The sequence below is a fragment of the Bombus flavifrons genome, chromosome 2 (assembly GCF_040668555.2).
Source record: "Bombus flavifrons isolate JBK064 chromosome 2, iyBomFlav1_principal, whole genome shotgun sequence".
In the NCBI taxonomy this organism is placed as follows: Eukaryota; Metazoa; Arthropoda; class Insecta; order Hymenoptera; family Apidae; genus Bombus; species Bombus flavifrons.
In genome coordinates, this window is record NC_138443.1 from 13,674,618 (window position 1) to 13,698,307 (window position 23,690).

The 23,690-nt window shown below is 46.1% G+C and overlaps 1 protein-coding gene across 2 annotated transcripts in view; it reads left to right on the forward strand.

Moving 5' to 3' along the window:
- Positions 1 to 23,690, forward strand: part of LOC138189702 (zinc finger protein basonuclin-1) — a 263,062-nt gene that overhangs the window by 15,656 nt on the left and 223,716 nt on the right. For both annotated transcript variants that reach the window (XM_069131819.1, XM_069131820.1), the window contains exon 2: positions 11,353 to 11,544. In XM_069131819.1, the coding sequence (XP_068987920.1) occupies positions 11,353 to 11,544 (192 nt within the window). The remainder of the gene's footprint in view (positions 1 to 11,352; positions 11,545 to 23,690) is intronic.

The window sequence follows — 23,690 nt, forward strand, 5'->3', positions numbered from 1 at the left end:
GATGAGTTTTGCCGCGTTTGCTCGATACCTTGCTGATATTCGTGACTGCTCTGGCTTAGGTTTTCCGTCTCTTGTTGCGTGATAGGACTGTACAGTAAACAGCGTTCTGCTATATGCTTTTCAAAACAATTATGTGATGTTTTTAGGTAGTTAAAAGCTTGTGTGTAAAAAATAGACCAATAGGGAAGAAAGAGAAGAGAATGAAAAGAAAGAAAGCATACGAGATACTCAAGCGGTAAAAGTTTTTCAAATGATTATCAAACAACGGACAATTTTGCCTGTAATACGCAAACCACGTACACTATATCTTTTAAAAATGCATTCTTTCGAACTTTAATTTTACTCCATTACATCTTGCAAGAAACGATCCAAGCAAACCCTAACAGAACGCAAGACGTTGGGTATCGAGGGGTCAAAGAGGACGGTACGGTGGGAATAACCGCAATTTGACGTAACATGATGCGGGGAATAGCGAAACTCGGTCCAGAGAAAGGCAGGCAACCCTTGCAGATTCGGTCGGGCGGTCACAAGGGGGTGGAAAAGGGTCCACGAGACAGAAACCCCGGGAAAGGGTATCTGTTGTCATGGTCCCTGATGCTCCATTATTGATTAAAGATGGCTGACTGGCTGGATGGATGGATGGGCGGTGAAGTCGTGACGCCATTTTAATATGCGCAATTATAATGTGTACCCAGAGCCCCGGGGGATGATACGGGCCAGGTCAGGGAGGTGAAGGACGCGTCGCGCGTGTTGTCGGTGACCCTGCTTCTTGAAACCGGTTCGCCTTCTTTGTTTGCACCGAAATCAGAGGGGAACCGCGTAATTGAGGAGTTAATTAGGACGCGTTCGGTGCTTTAATCGAGTTTCCCGTTTCTAATCTATAGTCGTTGGCGGGATTCTCGTGTTCGTCCCTGGCGTTTTTCGCCTCTTCTCAACAGGTTGCACGGTTTTCCTATAAAAATAAACGGGTACACCTTGGAAAACCTTTGCGATCGTTAAGGTAGCATAAACATACGAGTGTAAAAAGTGAAAGTTCGTTTAAAGGAACCAGAACAAATGAAATATAGAACATATCGTACAGCTGTTTTTTTCAGTGATAAATATTCGATACCTGGAATTAACATTAGAACTACCGATAGTTAACACGAAGCTATTTCTACGAAAACCAGTCAAAATGAATATTTTTTTATTAGAATATTTTTATATTTATTGATTTATTACTTTCTTACAGAAGAAATTCCATGTTATGTAGTACATTTATGGTATTATTAATCCATCTGGGACTATGATCCCTAAACGAGGATTGACACATTTATAAAATTGCAGAACTAGTTATTTTGACTGCTGTGGTGTTTCTATTGTTATCATCTAGCGATCGATCCGGAATTTTCCTGATAACTGATATCATCGTATTGAATGATACGCAGTAAAAATTTTACAAACGTGTGGCAAGTTGTACGAAACGAGGAAATTGGTTAATTGGGGTTCGATAAACAGATTGCAGATCTTACACTTTGACAAGAGCCAGTCATTTTGACTGGTGTTGGTATAAGTAGCCTTGATACGATATTATTTTGAGTTTGAATACATAAAAAACAAAATAAAATTCATTATATTATCCTTTTAGTTACATCATTGAGGAAGAAAAATATAACATGAATTAGAAATCTTAAAATAAGATTGTAAACCAGTCAATTTGGCTGTTGTGGTAGATCCAGTGTTAAGTGAATTCCTGTTGCATAAGTAGAATCGCGTTAATAGCGTAATACGATCTGCAATTAATTTATTGTCAATTATTCGCAACATGGATAATATCGGTAACTTTACCGTTAATTCGTCCTCACCATGAATCTGTTAACAAGTAACTGTCTAACCTTCGCTACGACCGAAGAAGCGGAAAGAAACAACCCTATTCTCGGCGGAGGCTTCATCAAATTTACACGAGAAACTTTTCCGTAGGAGAAAATACACGCGATACGTTCTCTAGCCAATCCGTTACTCCGCGGTACGGCACATGGGTGGAAAGTTTGTTACATGGGGCGGTGATTGCACGGAGGGGATGTACGCATCGGTATCAGGAGACTCGTGAAGAGATAACAGCGACGACAGCTCGTTAGCGTCGTGCGTCGGGGTTGTAGCGATGTCGCGAAGCTCGATGCCCGACAACGACCGACCGTGGGCGAACATGTCGTGGTTACAATGCCCGCACGTCTACCACAATGCCCGTAATAGGAAAATTAATGTGTGTTGTGTGTGGTCGCTACGTGCACCCTGGGGCGTTCGCGAGATCCTCGATTGTATTGTCCACGTACAATTCGGTCCTATAATCGATTAGTCAATGGAATTTGACTTATGTCGTCTTTGGTCAGCTCGTAAAGTTTCTGAATCTCCAGTGTCCTTCCTTTGATATTCTTCTGTGGATTTTTTCTTATTTCCTCGGGGGATTCGAAACGATTCAGACGTCGATATTCGGTTAGTCAAAAAAGAGGGTAGGAAGCATTTTTAAAAATCACAACAATTGTTACGATACAAATAAACGCTAGTTTGGTAGTAAACAACTAATATCATGAACGGAGAAAAATTTCTGCTAATGAAATTTTCTGATGTTCGGGGAACGTTGTTGCGAGAATAACGTTACAGCCTGTATCACGGACGTAACGATGGAGTTCAACGTTTCAGTTTCCTAGAAGGTCTACTGCATTCAGTTCCTCCTTGACTTTTTAGGAAATGTCGTTCTCTTTGAATTACGCAATGAAAATTTTACAAAGGATACAAAGGATGTTGCGTATTTTCTTTCTCGAAGGATTGTCTAATTTAAATTGCAAAATTTTTAACGTATGACGTAAGCAGCGGATGATCGATCATTCTTACGTTGTTATTTAAAATATCACGTCTTCGAAAGGTTGGAAAAAAAGGGAAAGAAAGCTCGTTAAAAGGGAGGAAGCAATAGTTCCGCCGTGTATCAAACGTTGCGCCCCATCCCTGTTAAAGCGGCCGTAAACAGCGAAGCATTAATACAATTCCGCTATTTAATTCACATCGCGTCTACTCACCCTCTTTGCAACCCGTGCCGTGTATTTCATGCGAGCTGCAATATTAATCCGCGTTCGCGTGGCGTGCTAAAAGGCAGAGAGAAAATTCCCGCGAACCACCCCATGTGTGCTCTCTCTTTCGCGCTCGCGCGTCCATCAAAGGATAACGAATAAAATGGTAAATAACGATGCGAATGTTGGAACTCGAGGGGAGGATCGTCGATGACCGGATTGGGTTTTCCTTTTCCTTCTGTATTTTCCTCGTCCTACTACAGCGTTATCGCATTTCTTATTTAAGCCGAAGCATGTTGTACGCCACCCGATGGCGCGGCTCGATAGGTCGCCGATACGAGTCGTTCGAAGAAGACGTGGCTCGTCCTCGTGGAGGATAATGACCGCTCTCGCGGTAATAGCAACTGCGAACTCCTCCTGAAAGCCTATCGAACGGCCCCTCTCGCGTGGAAATGCGTCTAATAAATATGTCGACCGTATTGCACGCGAGTCTCTTTTCTCTCTTGGAAAGTGTTTTTCAACCACAGGGTATTCCTGCTTCTTTATATTTTTCCCTCGCATCAACCAAGATTCAGACATATCACCACGTAACCAGTTACCATTTTTAATTCACGGAAAGACACAGCACCGTGTCATCAGTTACGAGTGTGTTAATACACGTAAACGAACACGTATATTCTCTACGCTACTTATCATCTATTATACGGTTTGAAATTTTTACCAAGAAGTTAGAACCTGCAGCACCGCGGAGGTTCGCGGAAGCGGAAATGTCCAATTCACCGCAGGTGACTTTTATCGGAAAGACCGCGAAGTGGACTAACCAGCGTGCGTTCGTAATGCAAGCTTCGAGAGGGCCGCGTATTAGTAGGTACCTTTCTCGCATAAACAGTCATTTATATGCTCACAAGCCTTAATAGCGGTAATATATCCAGTGACCAGCGCGTTAATAGGCAATAAGCGCGAGGCGACTCACCAAGTGCCATTTGCTCTCCGGGGAAAATTCTTGTTTTCCTCGAGACGGAACACGGCTCGCGTCCGAGAAAGAGCAATACAAAGTGATCAGAGTCGACTTGCTATGTATGACTCACATCCAGTCGATTGATCGCAGGTGACGAGGCGAAGCCGAGCGTTGGCGCTGGCGCTAGAATTTTCCCATGCGTACCTTGCCGAAGATAATAATTACGTTTCACGTCGGGAAACGTCAATCTCTCTGTCTCTCCTTCTTTCTCCGCGTTAGTCCGTGGCGATTTACCATCGTGGATACGTCTTGAATTATTATTGCGTTTTCTCCAATGGATAATTTGCATTGCCGTTCGTTCGCGCTACGTCCATTCCGCGAATGGAGAATCGATGAGCGGCGAGGAACAGCCAGCGAGGGGATAAACTTGTCGTCGACCGTGTCTTCGTCGTCTCTGGTTTTTTCCAGTCGAATACATACAACGTTGAACAGGCTGTATTTATAACAAGAGTTATTTTTAAGCTCGTACGTGTACGTAGGATTTTAAGATATTTTTTAAAGTTTGTAAAAAAAAATCCACGACGACCTGTTAAAATTTCAAGTCAAGTTTGATTTCTTTTGAATCTTACTACTGTCTGCACGCTGCTAGTTATTCACTTTTAAATCGTTCCAATTAGTCTAATTTGTTTCGTGTTCGCGATAAATCTTGCTTTAACAATGAGTAATTTCAACACGTTAACGCAACCCAACATAAACATATCCCCTGTCCATCTTCGCAACAACCTCAATTACCGCCCTCTGCCATCTCGTCAGACATCGAAAACAATTCAGCTAGCGGCACGCGAGCGAAAAAGAATCTCGGTCGATGAAGATAATCTGCGCCGGCATACGCCAAGAATTAATTCGTGGCCGCGGTGCGTGTCAAGCTCGTCCCGTTGTGTCGTCTCGTCATGGCAGTGGCTTGGTCGTTTTGTCGCCAGTAATTACGGGGCACGGAGGTGGGCGGCGCGTAACGTGTCGCGCGTTTCGCTCCGCGCGAGCGTGGACGTCGCGTTACGGCGCGCGCGGAAGTGTGACGCCGCGACACGCCGCTCTCCATCAGATAAACTCGCTTAACTGGCCGTTTAGCCCGGCTCGATTGAAAACCGTATAGCTCGCGCGATCGCTGCGTGTCACTGCGCTGCTTCGCACCGTTGCGTGCGCGTCAACCGAACGCCGAGTCTCCTTTTGTCCCGTGAATTTCATGCTTGTTACTCGCGTTTAACCTTCGTTGGCAGAAGACGGTTGGCTCATGGCCGGCGGTTTCATTAGTCGTCAGCTTTTTATTTTCCTTTTCGTGCAAGCCGCTGATGACTTCGAGTACTCATTTTTCGACTACTGCGCTTAGGGTGAAACACGACGGTGGCTGTGAAGAGTATTTGCACGTACCTTTCTTTGCCCAATGAATTGTTTTTTTTTTATCGGAGTCGTTCAATTTCCGTATTATCAAATTTTGTTGGTTGCTCGCAAAGCGCTACGAAGTGTAACGTGCAGATAAGGAAGAGGAATGTTTGAAAATAGACGGGGCAACGATCGTCTCGAACGCATCAGAACGCGAAGATACATGGAGAGTTTCACCAGCCCGTCGATTGTTTTTCGTGGCAGGGAAGATTAACGCTGCCCGTCACCAGCAATGTATTAATGACGCCGATGATGGAACGGTACGATGATCGTCGACGTACTTACGTGTACCTCGCACGGTTTTCTACTCGTTGCATGCCGTACACGGCTCTGGGGCTAATTATCACAGCTGTCGGAGTCACCGCTTCCAGATCTCCAAGATATCCATGGGTCGGCGATCAGCTACAAGGATGACACGCTCAATGTCCCTTTTATACGCTTATTTCGTTCGTACGCTCATTGCCTTTGTAATCCCTTTCGTGGCTTCCAAGGCGTAAAGGTAGATAAACTAATGGTCGAATTTGGATCCTTCGTCTGCCACGAATGTTACATTTTTCGTATAATTTCGTCGCTTAAACATCGTTCGTAAACTCGCCGCTATTTTACGCTATTCGATTTAAAACAGTTCCAGACCTCCGCAAGGATTCCAAAGTGTCACGTTTATCCTAGCGATCGGGACTGCGTCCTTCAACTCGTATAAGAGTCTGTCAAGTGACTGGTCAAAATGACTTACAAAAGCGAAAAAGACCGCGGTATGCACGATATCTCGCGTATGATCGACGCACGACAGGGGAAATATCCTCGTGGAACACGGTGTACGCGACATTATCGAGCTACGAGATCGGTCGAGTGTTTCGGCGTTCGCTTCGCCGTGTCTCGCCAGAGGTCGAGGATGAACCAGCCAATGCATAGATCCCGCCTTTAAACGTATTCGTCCCGTCTGAAGTTATGCCAATGGTAGCGTGTCCCATCGAAATTGTCGGCTGTCGCAAGATTGCAACGTTGTGGGCGCGTAATGTTCGATAAAGCTCGCAATTAGTCGGCGCTGTCCTCGGCGCAAGACGCCGGGATGGAGTGGAACGTCGGTGTTCTCGGTTGGCTGGAAGAAAAGGGAGGAAAGGCTGTAATTTTCACTTACGTTGGCTCTCTGCTTCGTGGGCTGTCTTCGAGGTGGTTGGGACGCAACGTGTGATCAACGTGACTGCTTCGTCGTGCCGTCGCGTCGTGACGTTCGAGTTGAACAGAATCGCGGAGGATTGAATCGTGGCGACCCTGTGGCTGGAAATTCTTTCGACGAAAGGACAAGTCAAGTCAAACAAGTCGAATCGTTGTTTCGTTGTACGATGGCTATTTTTAATTTCCCAACAGTCGTGTTAAACAGCGCGTTACATATGAAAAGAGTACTGAGGATGAGGCTACAGAAACGTTGAAAGCAATAAAGATAAAAAGCAATAACGTCTATAGATGTTACGAAGGACATTTGTGTACGTGTTTTGATACAAAAACCGAGGATCGCTTTATTGGAATTTCAGATAAGCATAAACTTCTTATTTAACCATCTGCGGAGTATGGTTTTAACGACGTCGGTGATTAAGCGTGCAACCTCTGCTGTAAGCAATACTTTATTACGTGCACGCATACTGTGTGTAGACTCGACCGATGGACATAGTACATACTTGAAAGTTTCCGCGAAAAATCAATTATCGCGCGCCTTTAAGTTATCGATCATGCGTCTTCCAAATCACGAAAAGTCGTTTCCATCGCTTCCAGTAATTTATCTGAATCGTAATTCTGAATCTTCGCAGTCTCTCGTTGCGTATGGTTTTACGATATTCGTCTTACGACAGTCGCAGATGCGATCCATCGCGAGATTCGAAACGATTTCGATGTTTTCAGACGTACGTAAAATATTTCAGCAACCTATCATTTGCTTTGGCTATAGTAGTTCGTTTCAAGTGTTTTATTCCCATCGCTGTACGACGCAACTACGCACGCATGCAGTCTGCTTGTTTCGAGGTCGTTCGTTGATGAAGTAGTTTGGCTCGCGTTTATCTCGCTGGGCCATCCTTACTTTGTCATTACGCGGTGCGACCGCGGTTGGAAATTTTCGTGGCAACGCGTCCACCAGCTGCTACGTCTGAATCACGCTATTCTATGAAATATCGTTATTGTCATCAATCCCGCTCGTCTAGTCATCGTAATAACGATGCCACGATCAACTCGCATCGTCAAAAATCGTTTCAAACCTCTTTCGAGTAATATCTTTTAATTTCTTCCAAATTACCGCGAGACATTCTCCAAATCACCTCGTTTCCACTTGATAACCTCGATTACGCGCGAAGATTAGAGAAATCGTTGGAAGACCGAAGAATTCGGTTTACATTGGAAGATCCGGGAGACTGTCGGGTAACGCGAAAAAGCAAATGTTCGGCGAGAAAGGAGGAGATGTAACGAGGCAACGGAATCCAGCCTTTTTCTTCAATGGCACGCGTTTCTTTGTCCAGGTACGAGGAATCGGCGACGATTAGAGAGAGAACGGAGGCGCACGCTTCGCGTTGCGAGCGACGTGTCGCGATCCGATACGTTTTTACTTTTTTGTCACGGATAGAAGTGGAAAGACGCGAGAACGCGTGCGGTGGGCTTGATATCCTGTGAAATTGAGTCCAACGAGCGAATTCCTTCCTCCATCTTCTGTCAGATGGACAACTTTTTTGTAGATTCGAATCAGAGGTAATAAAAATGTCGCTACGTGGCGGTTGGTCGACGCGTGCTGAGATTTCTATTCGAACATCGAAACACGGGTTGAACATTGGTGTTTTAACGACCCACGTTTCAAGCATAAAAAAATTCATTTGCCTTTTACTCTGGTCCTCTTTAATCGATACAAAAAGAGTCGTAAAATTTGAAAATCAAGCGGTTCACTCGCGAGGTCGTATCGACGTTTAATTAACTTTATTGGAATCGTTGGAACAAAACAACGCATCAAATCGACGATTACTTCCTCGTAGCCATCGAACCAACATCGACGTTCCCGTTTCCCCGATCGAAATGATATCCATTCGGCCGCACGAATCAATTTGGCCGATCGCGATCGATAACCATTCGCTCGCAACGTGCAATCTGTCCTGCCGTGTAATTATGCCGTGGGCCCGTTTAATGGTTCTTAAGCGACGAATATTGATCGTGCAGGAAGCGAGGGGCTCCTCGGGTCAAATTGCTGGTCGAGCGATGGATAAATCATCGAACAATTTGATCCATTAATTTTCCGTTTTTTAAATCGGCCTCAGCTGTGTGTTCCGCTCTTAATACCATCGACGAATGTTCTTATTCGACGATCGTTCGTGCGAGAATCTATACCGTTCGGCGACGACTTAAGGAGAAGTTATTCGCGGGTTCCGAAAGAATTACGTCGCGATGCACTATTTTCGGGACACGAGCGGTACGTAGATCACGATTATGATCGCGGCGCTGTCGTAACAGCGTCGCAGAGGGGACGCTGATTAATCGGAAGGTAAATATTTTTCCAGGGCTCGATAAGATCCACGCGATGCGTCTACTTTGGTTACGGCTGCCGATGCTGACTCGCGGTTCTGGAATCTGAAAAATTCCGCGCCACGCTTCCCCTAACTCGCACGAAAATAGGCCGTCGATATTACACGTGGCAGACACGAGTATCGACGATGCAAGTATCTGTCTTTATGTCGGTCCCGCTAACGGCCTGTTAAAGACGCTCGTAGAACCGAGCATCGGCAGTCGAGGATGGTTGATGGTTAATAAAAAAAAAACTGTTGTATTATGATGTCATTGTTGGCACGCTGGCTTAAAATTAGATTTAGGGTGGTAGGATTTAATGACGCATTTATTGCGTCGTATAAATTTAACCGATAGATACGTAGGGCGGTGCACTGACGACGTTCGAGATGGCTATTGTCGCGTGTAACATTCACAGATAATTGTAATTTAGATTTTCTTCATCTCGTTTCACGATCGAAGCTACGCGAAACAACGGAGGAAGAGATACAATTGTCGATGCAGTAGGCTCCGCCGCGATCCGTTTGCAGCAAGGTCGGTCGAACGATTTCCGTTACGAGCCGCGTCTACGGTAAACGATTCGCGCGGCGCACAGAATGGCCGTGATAAACAGAAAATAACAGAAGCTTCGGAACCTCGGACGAAGTAGCGTTAACTCACTAACTTTAGGAGTTTGTTATTTCGGTTTTGCCGTTAACTCCCGCGAGCCAGCGACAAGAGACATTCGCCAGACCACCACGAAACGGTCCATCCGCCTCCTTCCTCTCAGCTCGGCCGAGTTGCCGACTTTCCGGCGTGTCGTGACCAATCGGGTCCACCACCGCTATCCTCGTGCTCCAAAATAACCGAAACACGCGATATTACCGCACTACGTGACGTAAGATCCTCGTGGTTCGCGCGGATTTCTAGTAACGACGGATCAACTCCGCTGCATCAACGAGACGCACGGTCGAGTTCTTGGAGCGACGTTGACGTTGCGTTCTGCGACGTTGAGTTATTTTAATTGTTTCTCCATGTTTTACCGTGCGTGACGTATAAGAATGATCATAGTGTTAAATACGGCGTAGTTGATTCTGCGCGGCAAAAATATGATAAATGGATTTTCTTAATACTCGGATGGCGGTTTTGGAAATCGATCGTTTCTTCGTATCGGTGAATTTCAGATTGAATTTAGTTCGTAACACTTTGCAATTTTCTGCCGATGAATGGTTGAGAAGAAATGAATAATAAAAGATATTAATACAGAATATGGAGCGAACAGCACAAAATTATGCAAATTAATGTTTCAATTCGTCTCTTCCTTCTAAATCCTCTGAAGACTACAAGGACTCTGATTATCCAAAAATTGATAAGAAGATTCCTCGATTCCCCTTTTGATACTCTACCACTTGAAAAACGTAAAAAACGACTTCGATCAAGGCAACCCTCGACAAAAGACGACCACTTGGCGCGACGTTGTATCTCGTTCTGATCGCGCTACGCGGCCATTTTGTCGAGGTGCGTCAATGGGAATAATCGCGTGGAATTCGTGTCGTCCGCGGCAGGACGATCAAAAGGTCTTTACGTACTACGGTGAACGGAACACCGTGGCTTCTTTTCATCCTCCGCCTTCCACCTCATCCCGGGCTCCTTTATAAGAACACTTACAATGGACCACACGCATACCGGTGACCTCGAAGCGAGTGCGCTTCTTACAGGGTCAGGGGCATGTGTCATCTATCTTGGGGAGGTTCATATTCAGTCGGTGACACTAATGCCTGCTCTTCGTTCCACGGGCAAGAGCTTTATCTCGCCGAACACGCGCGACGCCCGCGCGTTTTTTGCCCGAGCAATCTGTTCGATGACAGACAAACGGGCTAACACTGTGGAAAAGCCAGTTTGAAAGATTCGTCGATCGTCTGAAAGAGTTCGATAAAGTCTACGATCTTTCTACGTAGTTTTCATTCTTATCTTCGCGATAAATTGTCACGTAAAACGACAAGGATGGTTGTCTGAATTATGCCCTTTTTTCTCACAAGCTTCGTTTTTCTTTCTTTTATTCTTTCAACTTTCGGCTGTAATTATAGGCCTTCGAGTGGTCGGCCGATAGGTTGTCGGTTTTTCGAAATAAATCAGTATTTTTTGTCACAGCGATGTTAATGTTACGGAAACTTACGAGGAGGTTTAATCACTGTTTACGACTTTGGGATCTGAATGGTGACACTGTTTGTGACTCGTGCTTTATCAGGATGTGCTTTGATATTCGAGATTTGATATTCCAACAACGCTAACACGAGTCTAAATATAATTTTCCAGAGTCTGATTACGATGTTCTTTAGAATACAGCTGAGCAATGTAAATAATTGTATTACGTATTAATAAGTGGAATTAATGTTGCAGTGGCCAACGTGGTTTTATCGGCCAGATTTCCCTCTCGGTACATCACTACCCACCAGTCACGTATCAAACGCCAGCAGTGTTCCTACTTCGTCGCCTTTGTACTCCAGGACCCACTCGCAATCGGAGGCTCCCAAGGCTCCTGACTTTCTCGATAGCAGCAAAATTCACGGACAAACACCGACGATATGCACGGTAAGACGAACCACACGATTCCCTCCACGTTTCTCAATATTCGTACACGAACATTTAAAAAGCTCGACATTCAGTGATCAACCTTTGCCTCCAAAATTGCTATAATTATACCATTGATTAAAAAAGAGGAAAAGTTAATATTTATCGACACAAAGAACGTTCCGCCTTGCGAATTTTAATCGAGAAGAAATCAACTTACAGTCGTTCTACCGTACCACTATACATTTTAAACGTACCCCGACCTCGATGCATCTTTTACACGTGAAACACACCACGGTAGAATAACCAAGCTGCATGACTCGCGGTATCATGAAAATCGCTGGCGTAAACGGGCCAGTAATCGCCACGAGCATCGACATGCAATTTTCTCAGGCGACGCGTAATTCGGAATTACTAATTTCACGAGGACATCTTTGTACGCGCAAGCAGGTGACATGGAAGAAATTCGGATGCAAGCACGATACGAATCCCTCGTTTTACGCTTAATCAGCCGTAAGTAACATGCAACACGGTCTTCGCCACCTCTTTGAATATTCTCCCCGCGCAGGAAGCTTTAAAAATAAAATATGCGCGCAGACGCGATGAACATGGATGTCGCGCAGGTTGCGCACAGTCGAACGGGAAATTAAGTTGTCGAAGAGGAACCGCGAACGGATAGATTGAAACGTTGCATTGAGCGCGATCCTGTGATCGATAATAGGCTGTCCATGACGGCCAAGAAGAAGAAGGGAGCGAGTCTCGTTACGATGTCGTTATTAAAATTCCCATCGGGCAACGCTGTCACCTGCGTTGAAATTATCGGCTGATTGATTGCCGGCTATTTTTGCAAAATGCGCATGGCGAGGCTATCGTCGTTTTCATGCCACCGCGTACCGCGAGCAGCGTGACGCTTGCGTTTCAGGAAAGCAAGATATGGCTTTCTGAGAAACGCTTCGCCGACGGAATTTCTCTATTTACGGTGCGACCATAGCTGCCGTAGAAATGACTTTGGCATTCGTGTAGAGAAGCGCGATCGTAGGTCTAATTGCGCGGTTATGTTTCTTACTACGAAGTTGACAATTGCGCGAAAGTTCTTCTCATCGTCGAATTGCCAGTTTCAAAAGTGTACGTACGTCTCGCCGCGTAACTTTGACGCGTAGAAAGTAGCTTCGAGTTGCTACCTATATGGTTCGATTGGCGCGTCGCCCTCGTCGCTCGACCACGGAACTCATTTCCGAGTCTCGGAACCAGGGGGTTCGATTTAATGGGCGACGACATGGCACAGAGAGCTGCTGTCGATCGATATTCAATTTACAATTTTGTGACAAAACGGTGGACACGGTGGAGAGACGAGTTCGCGGAAGCGAAGGCCTCGATCGTCGGTCTAAGGGGGCGTTCGAGTCATTTGTCAAGATCGAAACGACGCGACGCAACGCTTCCCCTGAAACGATGAAACCGCGTGGGCGTGCGTGGCTCGTTAGGCCGCTGTCGTGGCCCCTCGTTAGCGGCGATGCGCCTGCAACAAATGATTTAAATATAATACTTAATAATGCCACACCGTGGCACCGGGGTGTATTCAATGCGCCGCGCACTTTTGTTTCTCGATTATTATTATCCCGCCGCGTAAATCGTGTCCCGCGATATTAATGGCGCGTACGGAGCGAGCAGTCGCGGCAGCGATCAATCTCGTTGTCACAATTAAATGCACCGCAACGCCGAGCCGAAGAATAATTTATATCCGGCTACCCACGTGAAGAACGAAAGCCGGAGAACTCGAACGAGATCGCGCCCGCCTGTCTTTCTACGCTGCAAGAATGGCAGCGATGCTTTTCTGGAAAAAGTCGTTTAGAGCGGAGTTCGCTGCTGGTGAACGCGTGATCGACACTCGGTTGATCGAGACTGAAATTATTGGTAACGTTGCGTTGATACGACTCAGTGGGGTCGATCGTTTGAAAATGTCGTTGGAGACTCGTGATAGATGTTGCACACCCGTTAGAGAATAATTTAAAAGAATAAAAAACGATTAGGTAGGAGAAAGTGGAACGCCTTTCTGCGATGGACATATAAAAAATCGTGAAATTAACTTTCCTATTAAAAGTAAGTAAATGAAAAGAATCTCTAGCTATAAACAGTTAGCGGCGGCTAAATATACGATTAGCAATGATATTGCCATTACATGGACATCGGCTATCACAGTTCAATTTTCACTAATGGTATTAGCTTTTCTGGCTTAATTTAAATCGCTGACTCCCATTAATCTGATAGAAAAAAAGCGCGTGCTCTCTCTTCTAGCAAAAGGGAAGCGCGTGCATCTCGTATCCGCTGCTCGAGTTTGATTAATGCTAAACCTCGAGTCTGATCCAGCAAATAATTGCCTTCCAGATTAATTGTTTTTTGATGGACCACGGTTGCCTGTGTTTTATTTATATTCGTTCTCGCGACCGTAATTGAAAGTCAAAATGCTGGGTTTCACCGGTGCATCGGTACGGTGGCCATTATAAGTAAATATTGGATGTTTAGGAATCGCGTGCGAATGTAATCGATAGCGCGGCCAATTTATTTTGCAAAAACTTCGGCTCGATCGCTTTTAAGTCGAAACGCTTCGTGTGTGATCGATCTTTAACCTTTCTACGTATCTGTCCGAGTACCTACGTATAAAGGTCGACACGCATGATCTTTCGTTCAGTTCGCCGCGTACTTGCACGGTCACCTTTTATAACCGCGATCGTTTCTATCTCGACTCTAATTTGCCATTGATTTATGGGAATTCGCTGTTTATTCCGCAACGTTCGGCTCTCGGGTGATTTTGACGTATCAGCTGAACTTGTCTTCGAGGTACATACCCGTGCCTAATCGGCGTATTTGTATTGCGTTTGTTTAGATATTTTTGCTCGTCGCTGGACCGTACAGGATGGTTCTAGAAACTGGGTTGGGCTTCGACTTTGTTCTCGCTTGAGATAGAAAAGCACACTCGCGGAGAATGATTTTTCAAGATTTGCCGATACTCTCTCAACGCGTAATAAATTAGAAGCGCGTTGAAAATAATTCGCTACTCGAATGAAAAATAGATTGTCCGTCTCTTAAGGTCTCGCGTTCGTTTATCCTCAGTTGCAACAATTAAATACAAAGGTAAAAATTCCTCGCATAGATACATCGTTGCATCGGAAGTGAGGATGCGCGATGTAGGGTGCACTTATCGGCGGGGTCATTATTCGTTGGCGTTCGTGCGTTTATGAGCGAACCACCGACTAGGTACCCATGGTTTGCCGTTTTTATTTTTCCAGATAATCCATTTACTCGCGTCTATGCATCTGGTGTTTATCCCTGGCGCAGTCGTTTATTAGCGAGCAAGTAAGTAAGACGATTTACGTCGAACGCGTTTCTTCGGCCCGTTTCGATTTCGCTCGCGTGAAACGCGTGCATTAACGGGTTTATGGACAAATCATCCGTTCCTCGAAACCTCCGTCGAGCCTATCGACTCGTCTTCGTTTTAACTCGTCTTCAATTTGCCGTCCTGCCACGCCGGTCGCGCCCCCTTAAATTTCATCTCTACGTTTCACGCTGTTGGCTTCTTCGTTCCTTTTTCCCGTCCGATCTCTCGTACTTAATCCTCAACAGGTATCGTTTGGTCGTAGGCTAGTTTTACGTTAGGTCACTTATTCCTTATTTTACTGCTAGCTATTCAAACACTTCCAAACTCGATGCTCGACGATCTACAGGCTGTTGAGGGGAATAAGAGGAAGAAGAATTTTATTGGTGCCGGGAGTACGTAACGAATCGTGTAATTAGTAATCGGTGAACAGCGGGTGCTTCACACTCGTTCTGGCGAGCAACGCCCACGCGATCGGTGGAGTTGCGAAAAGTGGCATCGCACGGTATATAAATTCGATATTGCCCAACGACCGGCTCGTTTCAGCGGTAGCTAATTGCAGTTGACGCGTAGAAAGTGCATGATAAAGGAAGCTAATCTCTGCCGTGAACTGCATCAATAACGCTACCGCTTACGTAAGCTAACACGTATGGTAATGAATAATATATTAGCTGTCGAGCGAATTTTGCGATCCACCGCGAAGAAACGGCCGGCCGTTTCCGCCTGGCAGAGGAGGAGACAGATAAGGAAGATGGAGCCGCTTTCAGTTTGTAATCTAATAATAATAAGAGCAGGTGAAAGCGCATAGGTGATCGCGAACCATGGCTGGCTAAACTTGTAAAGCGGTGTTGCGCTTTTTTCTCCAGTTTTAGAACCTCTTTTTCCATAACATGAAATTACCTTGTGAATCTCTCTAATCTTACGCCTGTTACTGCTTTTATCGCTACACTTTTTCCGATAATACACCAATAATATTTTTACACATACGAAAAACATGCTCCTCGATCGAAAAGATCCGATCTCTACGCGTCTTGCTACCCGTTCGCCTCCTCTCAGTCCTACAGTCGCCTAATTACCGCTTAAATTCACGTTACACGATGTCAATTACGATTTCATGGAGAGCAACTCGACGACGTACAGTGGCATGGACCGAATGGAATCCCGCTACCGACGACCAAGAAACATGGTCCGTAATAAGGGACCGTGGAAGGGGGAGAAAAAAAAATCATTAACTAATCATTAACTGTAACCGTTTACCGGTCGCGAGGAGAGATTCAAAGAGGGGCCGACGCGGTGACGAGGCATCAAGGCGACCGGTGACCAACCGCTAATGACGATGACTTTTTGCTGACCATTTTTTTTATCTGCCTGCCGGCCACTTTTCACCGAGCTGCGTGGCCAGCGACGCGATCTCTAATTACGGTTATTACGAAAATATTTCGCCGGTCGGCGCCGATCGCCGCTTCCGTATTTTTTTACGCGCGGATTACGAGCCATCTTTGCGTCGCGTCGCGTTTTATATTCCGTTTCGATTCACCGCGAAAAATCGAATCGGCCCCGGGGGCAAGAATTTATTCGATTGGAACGCCGTTACATCGAGCTTACATTTACATCTTCTCTGATCTTTGAAGCGCTTCCATGTCCTCGAACAGCGTGCTGGCTCCGAGCAAGTGTTTGCATATCGAGGCTTGAAATTCTGCCGAGATTTCGGTGTAATATTTGTCGAGGTGATTTTTATTCATCGTAGACAGGCGACATAGAATAATATTTTCTTTTGCACAAAAATTAGTTAAGGAAATTTATTTTTGAAAGAAACATTTCTCCAGGAAATTGGCGTAACATATTTATTTCGTTGAGAAGAGTTTCTTTCTAGACCACACCCTACGACTTTCGACCAGTCAAAGTCTCGTTAAATTCAAAGGCGGAGAGCGTTGTTCGTGCACGGTTCTAACCGATCGACAACGGAGATCGGAACGATGCAACACACGAGGGGGACTGCACTCGTTTTGGGGGATGTTCCTTCGCGTTCGAAAACGGGCAAAGTAAGTAGAAACGAAGTAATTAGCGTTTCGGAAAGTTTCGTCGGACTGTCGTATCGGCAGGGGCCGTGGAGCGAGCGGGGCGGAAGCTAATTGCGCCGACGTTTAATTAGATCGTTTGCACCCGCGGCCCGCGCTGCCCTTCGTATCAAACTTGCCCTGTCCTCGCGATACGGATCAGCCTTAATTCACCGACTCGCCCGTCTGCCCTGTTAATCCCGCTCCTACGGCCGCGGAACCGCTGCTAAATTTAGCGCGCTCGTTGATTCGCCTGCACCGATATTACGCACGCGCGACCATCGATACTTCCATACGATACCTCTTTCTCTCTCTCTCTTTTCTTTGGTGTATATACTACTTTTTCCATCTATGAAACTTCAACGATAACGTAAGAACCGAGAGATTTGATTTTCGAAAGATGGCAAAAAATGCATCTGACGTCCATTTGACTTTCCACTTTATCACGTACAAAGTACAGTGCAATCACATTTAGTTCTTCTTTGAAATTTTATGATTTTATTTCGTCGATCAACAGTCAACTTTTCCACTCATCGACTATAATAAATTCAGCTTTTTCCCCCGGCAAAATGTGTCCGGTCACGTAATCTGCTTTTTCATGGTCGCACCACGACCAAGAACCTCTCGAGCAACGACAGTGTCTACCTTATTAGTTATTCGACCGGTCGCCGGCAAAAAAGCCAATAATTTTACCGGTGCCAGCCCTAACGACGAGTCGCTCGACAAAAAGCACAATCTATCAAATTGTCACTGCTCTTTCTATTTCATAGTTACGAGGCCTCCTAATAAGCAATCTTCGACGCGGTACCGTAAATCGACCGAACGAGTTCCGGCTGGTACCGATTTCACTGACTACCATACGTCGGTGGCAGTCGTCGAAATTTCTGTCTCTGAGTTACGCGCGCGCAGCTTCCAGCGTCCTTGATTGAATTAACTTCCAATTAGAGTCGATTTTAGTTGACGTTGATAGCTGAATCCGTCACGGTCTCCGCGATTCGAGCTCTTAACGAACTCTGCGTTACGTGTACCGTGATACTTGAGATTAATCAAGAATCTTAGTAGAGATTGATTAAGTATTGAGTTTTCTGATATTCAGCGTTCGATCGATCGTTCGATTTTTCAAATACGCGCTGGTAAACATACGCGGCGTTCTATCGCGCCAAGTTCTAACAACGTATCGTAACTCTGACCGAAACATCGTCGTTGTCATGCGACTCGAGCTATCGAAGATTCTTTGTAACTTCGCGTCGTTTTATCCACAATATTCGGTCTGTCGCTTCGCCTTCGTTTACCTGTTCACGTCACGAACAGCTTATATTTCCGAAGAAAAATCCCTCGAACAAGTCCAGCATCCTCCGTCCGAAGCCCACGACCAACGTCTTTCATTCATCCTCGCTCCTTTTATTCCCGACCAGTTCCTGAAAGTTTGAATCGACGTCGTCGCGGCGAGTACGCACATCAGTCAATGCGGCCGCGGCCGGTTCAACGTCCTTCTTCAGCGTTCATCAGCCGGCACAATCAGCCTAGACTCTGGCGATCAACGCCGTCATCGTTCGAACGACGAACAACCGGCGACTAATAATCTCTCGATCTTGTTGTCCTTTTTCTCCCACCGCGCCGCGCCGCCACGCTAATAAGTCATTTCGTCGAGCGTTGGATGTCGCCGCGCCGCTTCGTGAACAAGTCCCTTCATGGACTTTATGAACGATGTTTTCATTGCTGGAAGACACTTCATCGTGCTTCGTTAATTATTTCCGAGAACCGCAGATAAAGGGTACGAAAGAACGCTTCGACACGGGATTTCGTATTCCTACGCTCATTTCCGTCTTCCAGCTGTTTTTCACCGACCATTCTCTTTACTATTCCTTTTTGCCTCGCGTTCGATAGCTTCCACCTAATGAGACACACGCCGACGATCGTGACTAGCCATTTGCCATTGATTATTAGCTGGCCGGTATTTGCTGCTCGATTACGACGATGTCCTATCTACGAGATCGACCACGCCTTCGTATCGATCGCTCGGTAGCTGGCCAGTTAACCAACGGTGTTTTAAACATTATTTTTCAATTTTTCCTGGTACAGCTTACAGTACAGTTGGCGCGATCAAGGACAAGCCGAATTTAAGAGCGTGGATATTAAAGCGCGGTAGTCGCGAATCGTTAGTCTTGCGCGGTTTTTGCCGTTTGTCTCCGTGCGTGGCTCGTACCTTGTGTGTTTAATCGCGTCGCGCAGCGCAGCGCGAAGAAACGCGCTGATTGCCACGAGAACGCAGCGAAGACCGACGTCGCTTTTACGAGGCTCGCGTGTGGTCGTTCTAAGCTAATTGTACGTTCCGTTGAGAGTACGTAGCTTGGAAAAATCCGGATTCTCGACCGCCCAGAACCGAGCGTACGTCCGAAGCGGTGCTTTTAAAGGGAAACGGACTCTCCAAATTGCGAGGACAGCGCGGAACGTGACACTTGAGTGAGTAATTGAGTAATTAGCGACTCGGAGCATACGTATAAAACGTCTCCATCGTTTTTAGTCTTCCGTACCACAGCAACCAAGCAGTGTTGCACTTTTTTCATATAACTGTTTGAAAAAGATCGAACGAGGAGGGACGCGCGCTAGTGAACAAAGAGGAACGGACGCTTAACGTTAGCTTAATTTCGGGAAGTGATTACTGAAACGAGCGTCCATTTCCCGCAGACGATTTAATGCATTTTCTACACCGTAGTTACTTTTAAATCGCTTCTCAGACTCGACTGTCTCTTGGCGCGTCACTTCTATTGCGTTCCACGGATCGAAAACTGTCCTCGAGCTTCAACTTTCGCGATGTATCGTCGCAGTCGAAGAAAGGCACCGAATCGACGCTACGTTTGCAACGCGTTTGATCGCGCGAGGGCCACCAGAAATTCAGCAGTATCGCGTGACAGACCGCTTTAGCATGGTGGTCACGTGCAGCTATGTTTATGCACCGATAAGCCTCGGACGAAAAGCCCGCCGCATTTAGCTAATAACCTTTTTCTCGTCTTGGCCTGATCGAGGTCGCGGGTAATAATAAGACAAGGGGGGCGGCTCGTTGCGTAATTGAACGGAACCGTGGCAGCACGCGGTTCCTTTCCGACAGTTTCGGCAGCGAAGAGAAAGCGGTCGAACGAGAGCGAGCGCGGTGGCATGCGGAGGAAAAACGCTGTTAGCCTAACGGCATGCGCGGCTTAATTCGGGCTTTATTAAATTTGCTACGACCCCCGTAATTTCGCCGGGTATCCTCGTTCCTTATCAGCGGAAAGAGGGCCTCTCGCCGCGGAATCTCGCCATCTACCTGCGCCTTGGGTTACTGTCCATGATGAGACGGTATGTACGTACCGGCCTACGTGACACCATTAATAATACGCTGTGCGTGCTGCGAAAAAAACAAGCGGCACCGGTGGACTTATGGGCTTCGACGTGGCAGAGATCGGTGAGAAATTGGTGGACGATGAAGAGGCGGAATGTTACAGTTCGATAGAATTAGAGGAACGTTTACAGGTAGATTGGAGATTTCCTGAATTTCGCAGGTGCAGCGGCTCGCGAAAATATTCGAACGTTTGTAGAAATATTTTGCGAATATGTTGCGCGTTATTGTACGATGTTATTTTGAAATTTCGTTGGCGTTGTAACGAGATTCCGCTACTACGATAATGGACGCCGCGACGCGATTTCACCTTGTCCTCGCGATTTCCGTTAGGATTTCGTGATTATCCCCGATGGAAGGCCGGGAGGAGGAACGCGGAGAGCGGTCACGTTGCTTCTTTTACAGATAAAATTATATTCCGCGGCGGATAACTCGTTGTCGTCCCATTACATATGAAATTTGCGCCTGAGCAAGATTCTCGGCTTTAATCCGCGGAAAAACGTGAAGCCTCGCTAACTGCCACTCTGAGATTGCGTCTTGTTACCTGCAAATGATTGCGATCAATTTAGAGACCAGATGCTTAGAGTCGTGGGCGAGAATCACGAAGCGGGGTGGGCTGGTGGTTTTTCCAGTCGTCCGGATTGATTTCCTTCGCGAAACACGAAATCACTCTTCCATCATTGGTTACGTTTAAGATGATTCGCGATAAGAGAAAAGGGAGCGGTTTAACAGAGAATCGATGAAAATTTGAATCTCGCTTTAATTTCGAAGGCAACAGAAAGGTATATATCGTTAATATTTAACGAAGAAACGTAATCCAATCTTGTTTCAATTTGGAGACCTTTGAAACGAGACATCCTCCACCTTCGTTTCCTTCTTTTTATAAATATGCATGTCGTCGGTTCGCCGAACAAACTGCAAAGGACGCCGATCGGTACAAACGAAGGCGGCCAGTTAGGAAGATAACGAACCGCGGACGAATCGCAAAATGGTCGAAGGAAAAAAGGAGAGAACAGAGGACGGCTAACAATAAGGGAAGAGACAGACGTCCGTGTGCAGTAGCGAGGGCGCGGGAGTAGGGTACGTTAGCTGGCACTTCGGACGGGGGAACATCTGCGCCCTTAATTATTTTACAGATTTAGTAGATCGTTATGGCTTGTAAAATTACTGCCAATTTCACGGCCCTAAACTTATTTTATCCGCGCGTTAGCTGCCTATCGGTGCATCGCCGCAAAAGCTTTCGAAGGATATTGGGCATTCTTCCTGGCTAAATTAATGGCCCCTTGTTTATGACTGCATCGGCACCGGACACGCAACGATTCCGTCGCGAATTCCCGTAAATACCCCCGATAATAATGCGATTCCCCGTCTGCTTCGCTCTTCTCTTTCGTTTATCTCTCCTTCTCCTCTGTTTCTTCTTCTTTTTCTCTTTTTTACTTCATCCCGATCTCTCCCGCCACTGTGCCAGACCAAATCGAAGCCTCGTGCTCTCTTTTCTCGCGAGTACGCTCTTTCTACCCTTTCGCCCTTCCCTTTGCCTCGCCTTCCGTCTTTTTCCACCTTCTTTCATCTTCCTTCCTGCAGTTAGTCGAACGTGGCTCTTCTCACGGATTAACCTTCCTTTCTTCTCTCCTTTGCTTTGGGACGGTAAGCTGCGTTTCGATCGTTAGAGGATTGAAATCGATTTTTACCGCTCTTAGTATTTCCATTTAGGGCCTCGCGTACTAGCAACACGCGCGTATTCCCGCATGCACGCGCTCCTCTTCCAGATAAATGATCTTTTGCGAGTCGTTCGTTAACTGATTAAACCTTACCTTCGATTATGTTCGTTAATGATTTTCTGTTCTCTCTAGAACATACTTTCTACCTCGTAGAGTAAACAATCTTACAAATTATAGACGTTTTCAACGATTTACAAGCAAACGATCGTGAGTAAGGGACAGCCTGAAGAGGACAGAACTTTCCATGGAATCCTAACACGACGAAGAAAAAATCCTGTGTATCTGGTGTCGAAGTCGCGATTAAAATTCACGTGCACGCGTCCCGGATGAGAACGGAGACCGAGTTTCCCTGCAGCGTCGCCGGGATTCGTTTAATGGTCGCGCGGCTAATCGACCGCGATATCTCTGGTAATCGAAATCGAAAAGCGAAGGAGAGCGGGAGGGATACCCGCGGACGAGGACGCGCGACTACCGGATGCCCGGAGCCCGGCCATGAATCACTGTAATTTAATAAATTACCAGAGCTGCCGTCCCGGGGCAAATTGTAGCATAATCATTCATTAGTAGGTCGTGACTTCGCGTCCGTGTGGACGAGAGCTCGACGCACACAGCCTCCAGTTACCTCTTAGGCCTCCACCGGTATCGATATACCGACGATTCTGTCATTTTTTATTCTGCCTTTCTTCGTCCTACCTCTGTTGTTTTGCAGCATGTCTCGCAGATTCGTAGATCGCAGTAACTTACAGATTCTTCCACGAAGCTTTCATTATCGATTCTTCACTCGATATCGTATCATAATTTTGCATTTGACGCCGCGTGAATTAAACGTTGCTTCACTTTAACGATGCGTCTTTCTACGTACATCCGTTGTTTATACAGGGTGGTTGGTAACTGGTGGTATAAGCGGAAAGGGGGTGATTCTACGCGAAAAAAGAAGTCGAAAATATAGAATAAAAATTTTTCGTTTGAGGCTTTGTTTTCGAGAAAATCCACTTTGAATTTTCGCTCGGTACGCGTGCACTTTATCACGTCTCGTTATAACGGATCTCACTGTAGATCGTTGTCTCGATGAAAAAATTAAAAAAAAAAAAAAATTTTTATTCTATATTTTCGACTTCTTTTTTTGCGTAGAATCACCCCCTTTGCGCTTGTACCACCAGTTACCAACCACCCTGTATATTTCAATGATATTTATCGCACGAAGAAACGAACTTGACGCTGCGAGCAAATATCCAGCAGAATTTTAATCGGCGCAGCGGAAAAATCGCATTCGTGACTCGTCGCGGCTGCGATGAAAAGCATCGGAACGATGGCCATAGATTTTCACATGGGTTTTCGCACGAGATTTTTTCATCGTGAAACCTTAATCGTATCTGCGTTGGCGAAACTCGCGGCATCGGTTCGTAGTTCGAAGGGGGTGAGCCGGGTTGTGTATCCCAGCCCCTTGATTTATTTGCTGGGCGCTCGGAGCCGAATTTTTTACCAGGGGAATAAAATATCGCCCGGTTTTATAGAAATAGATTCGTCGGTGTAACGGCGTTTAATACGCGTCGAGGGCCTCCACACTCGGTTACGGGATCCGTCGATTGATTTGTTCCCGAAAATTGAGCACGGGAAACAACGAAACGTAGGAGCGATGTAAA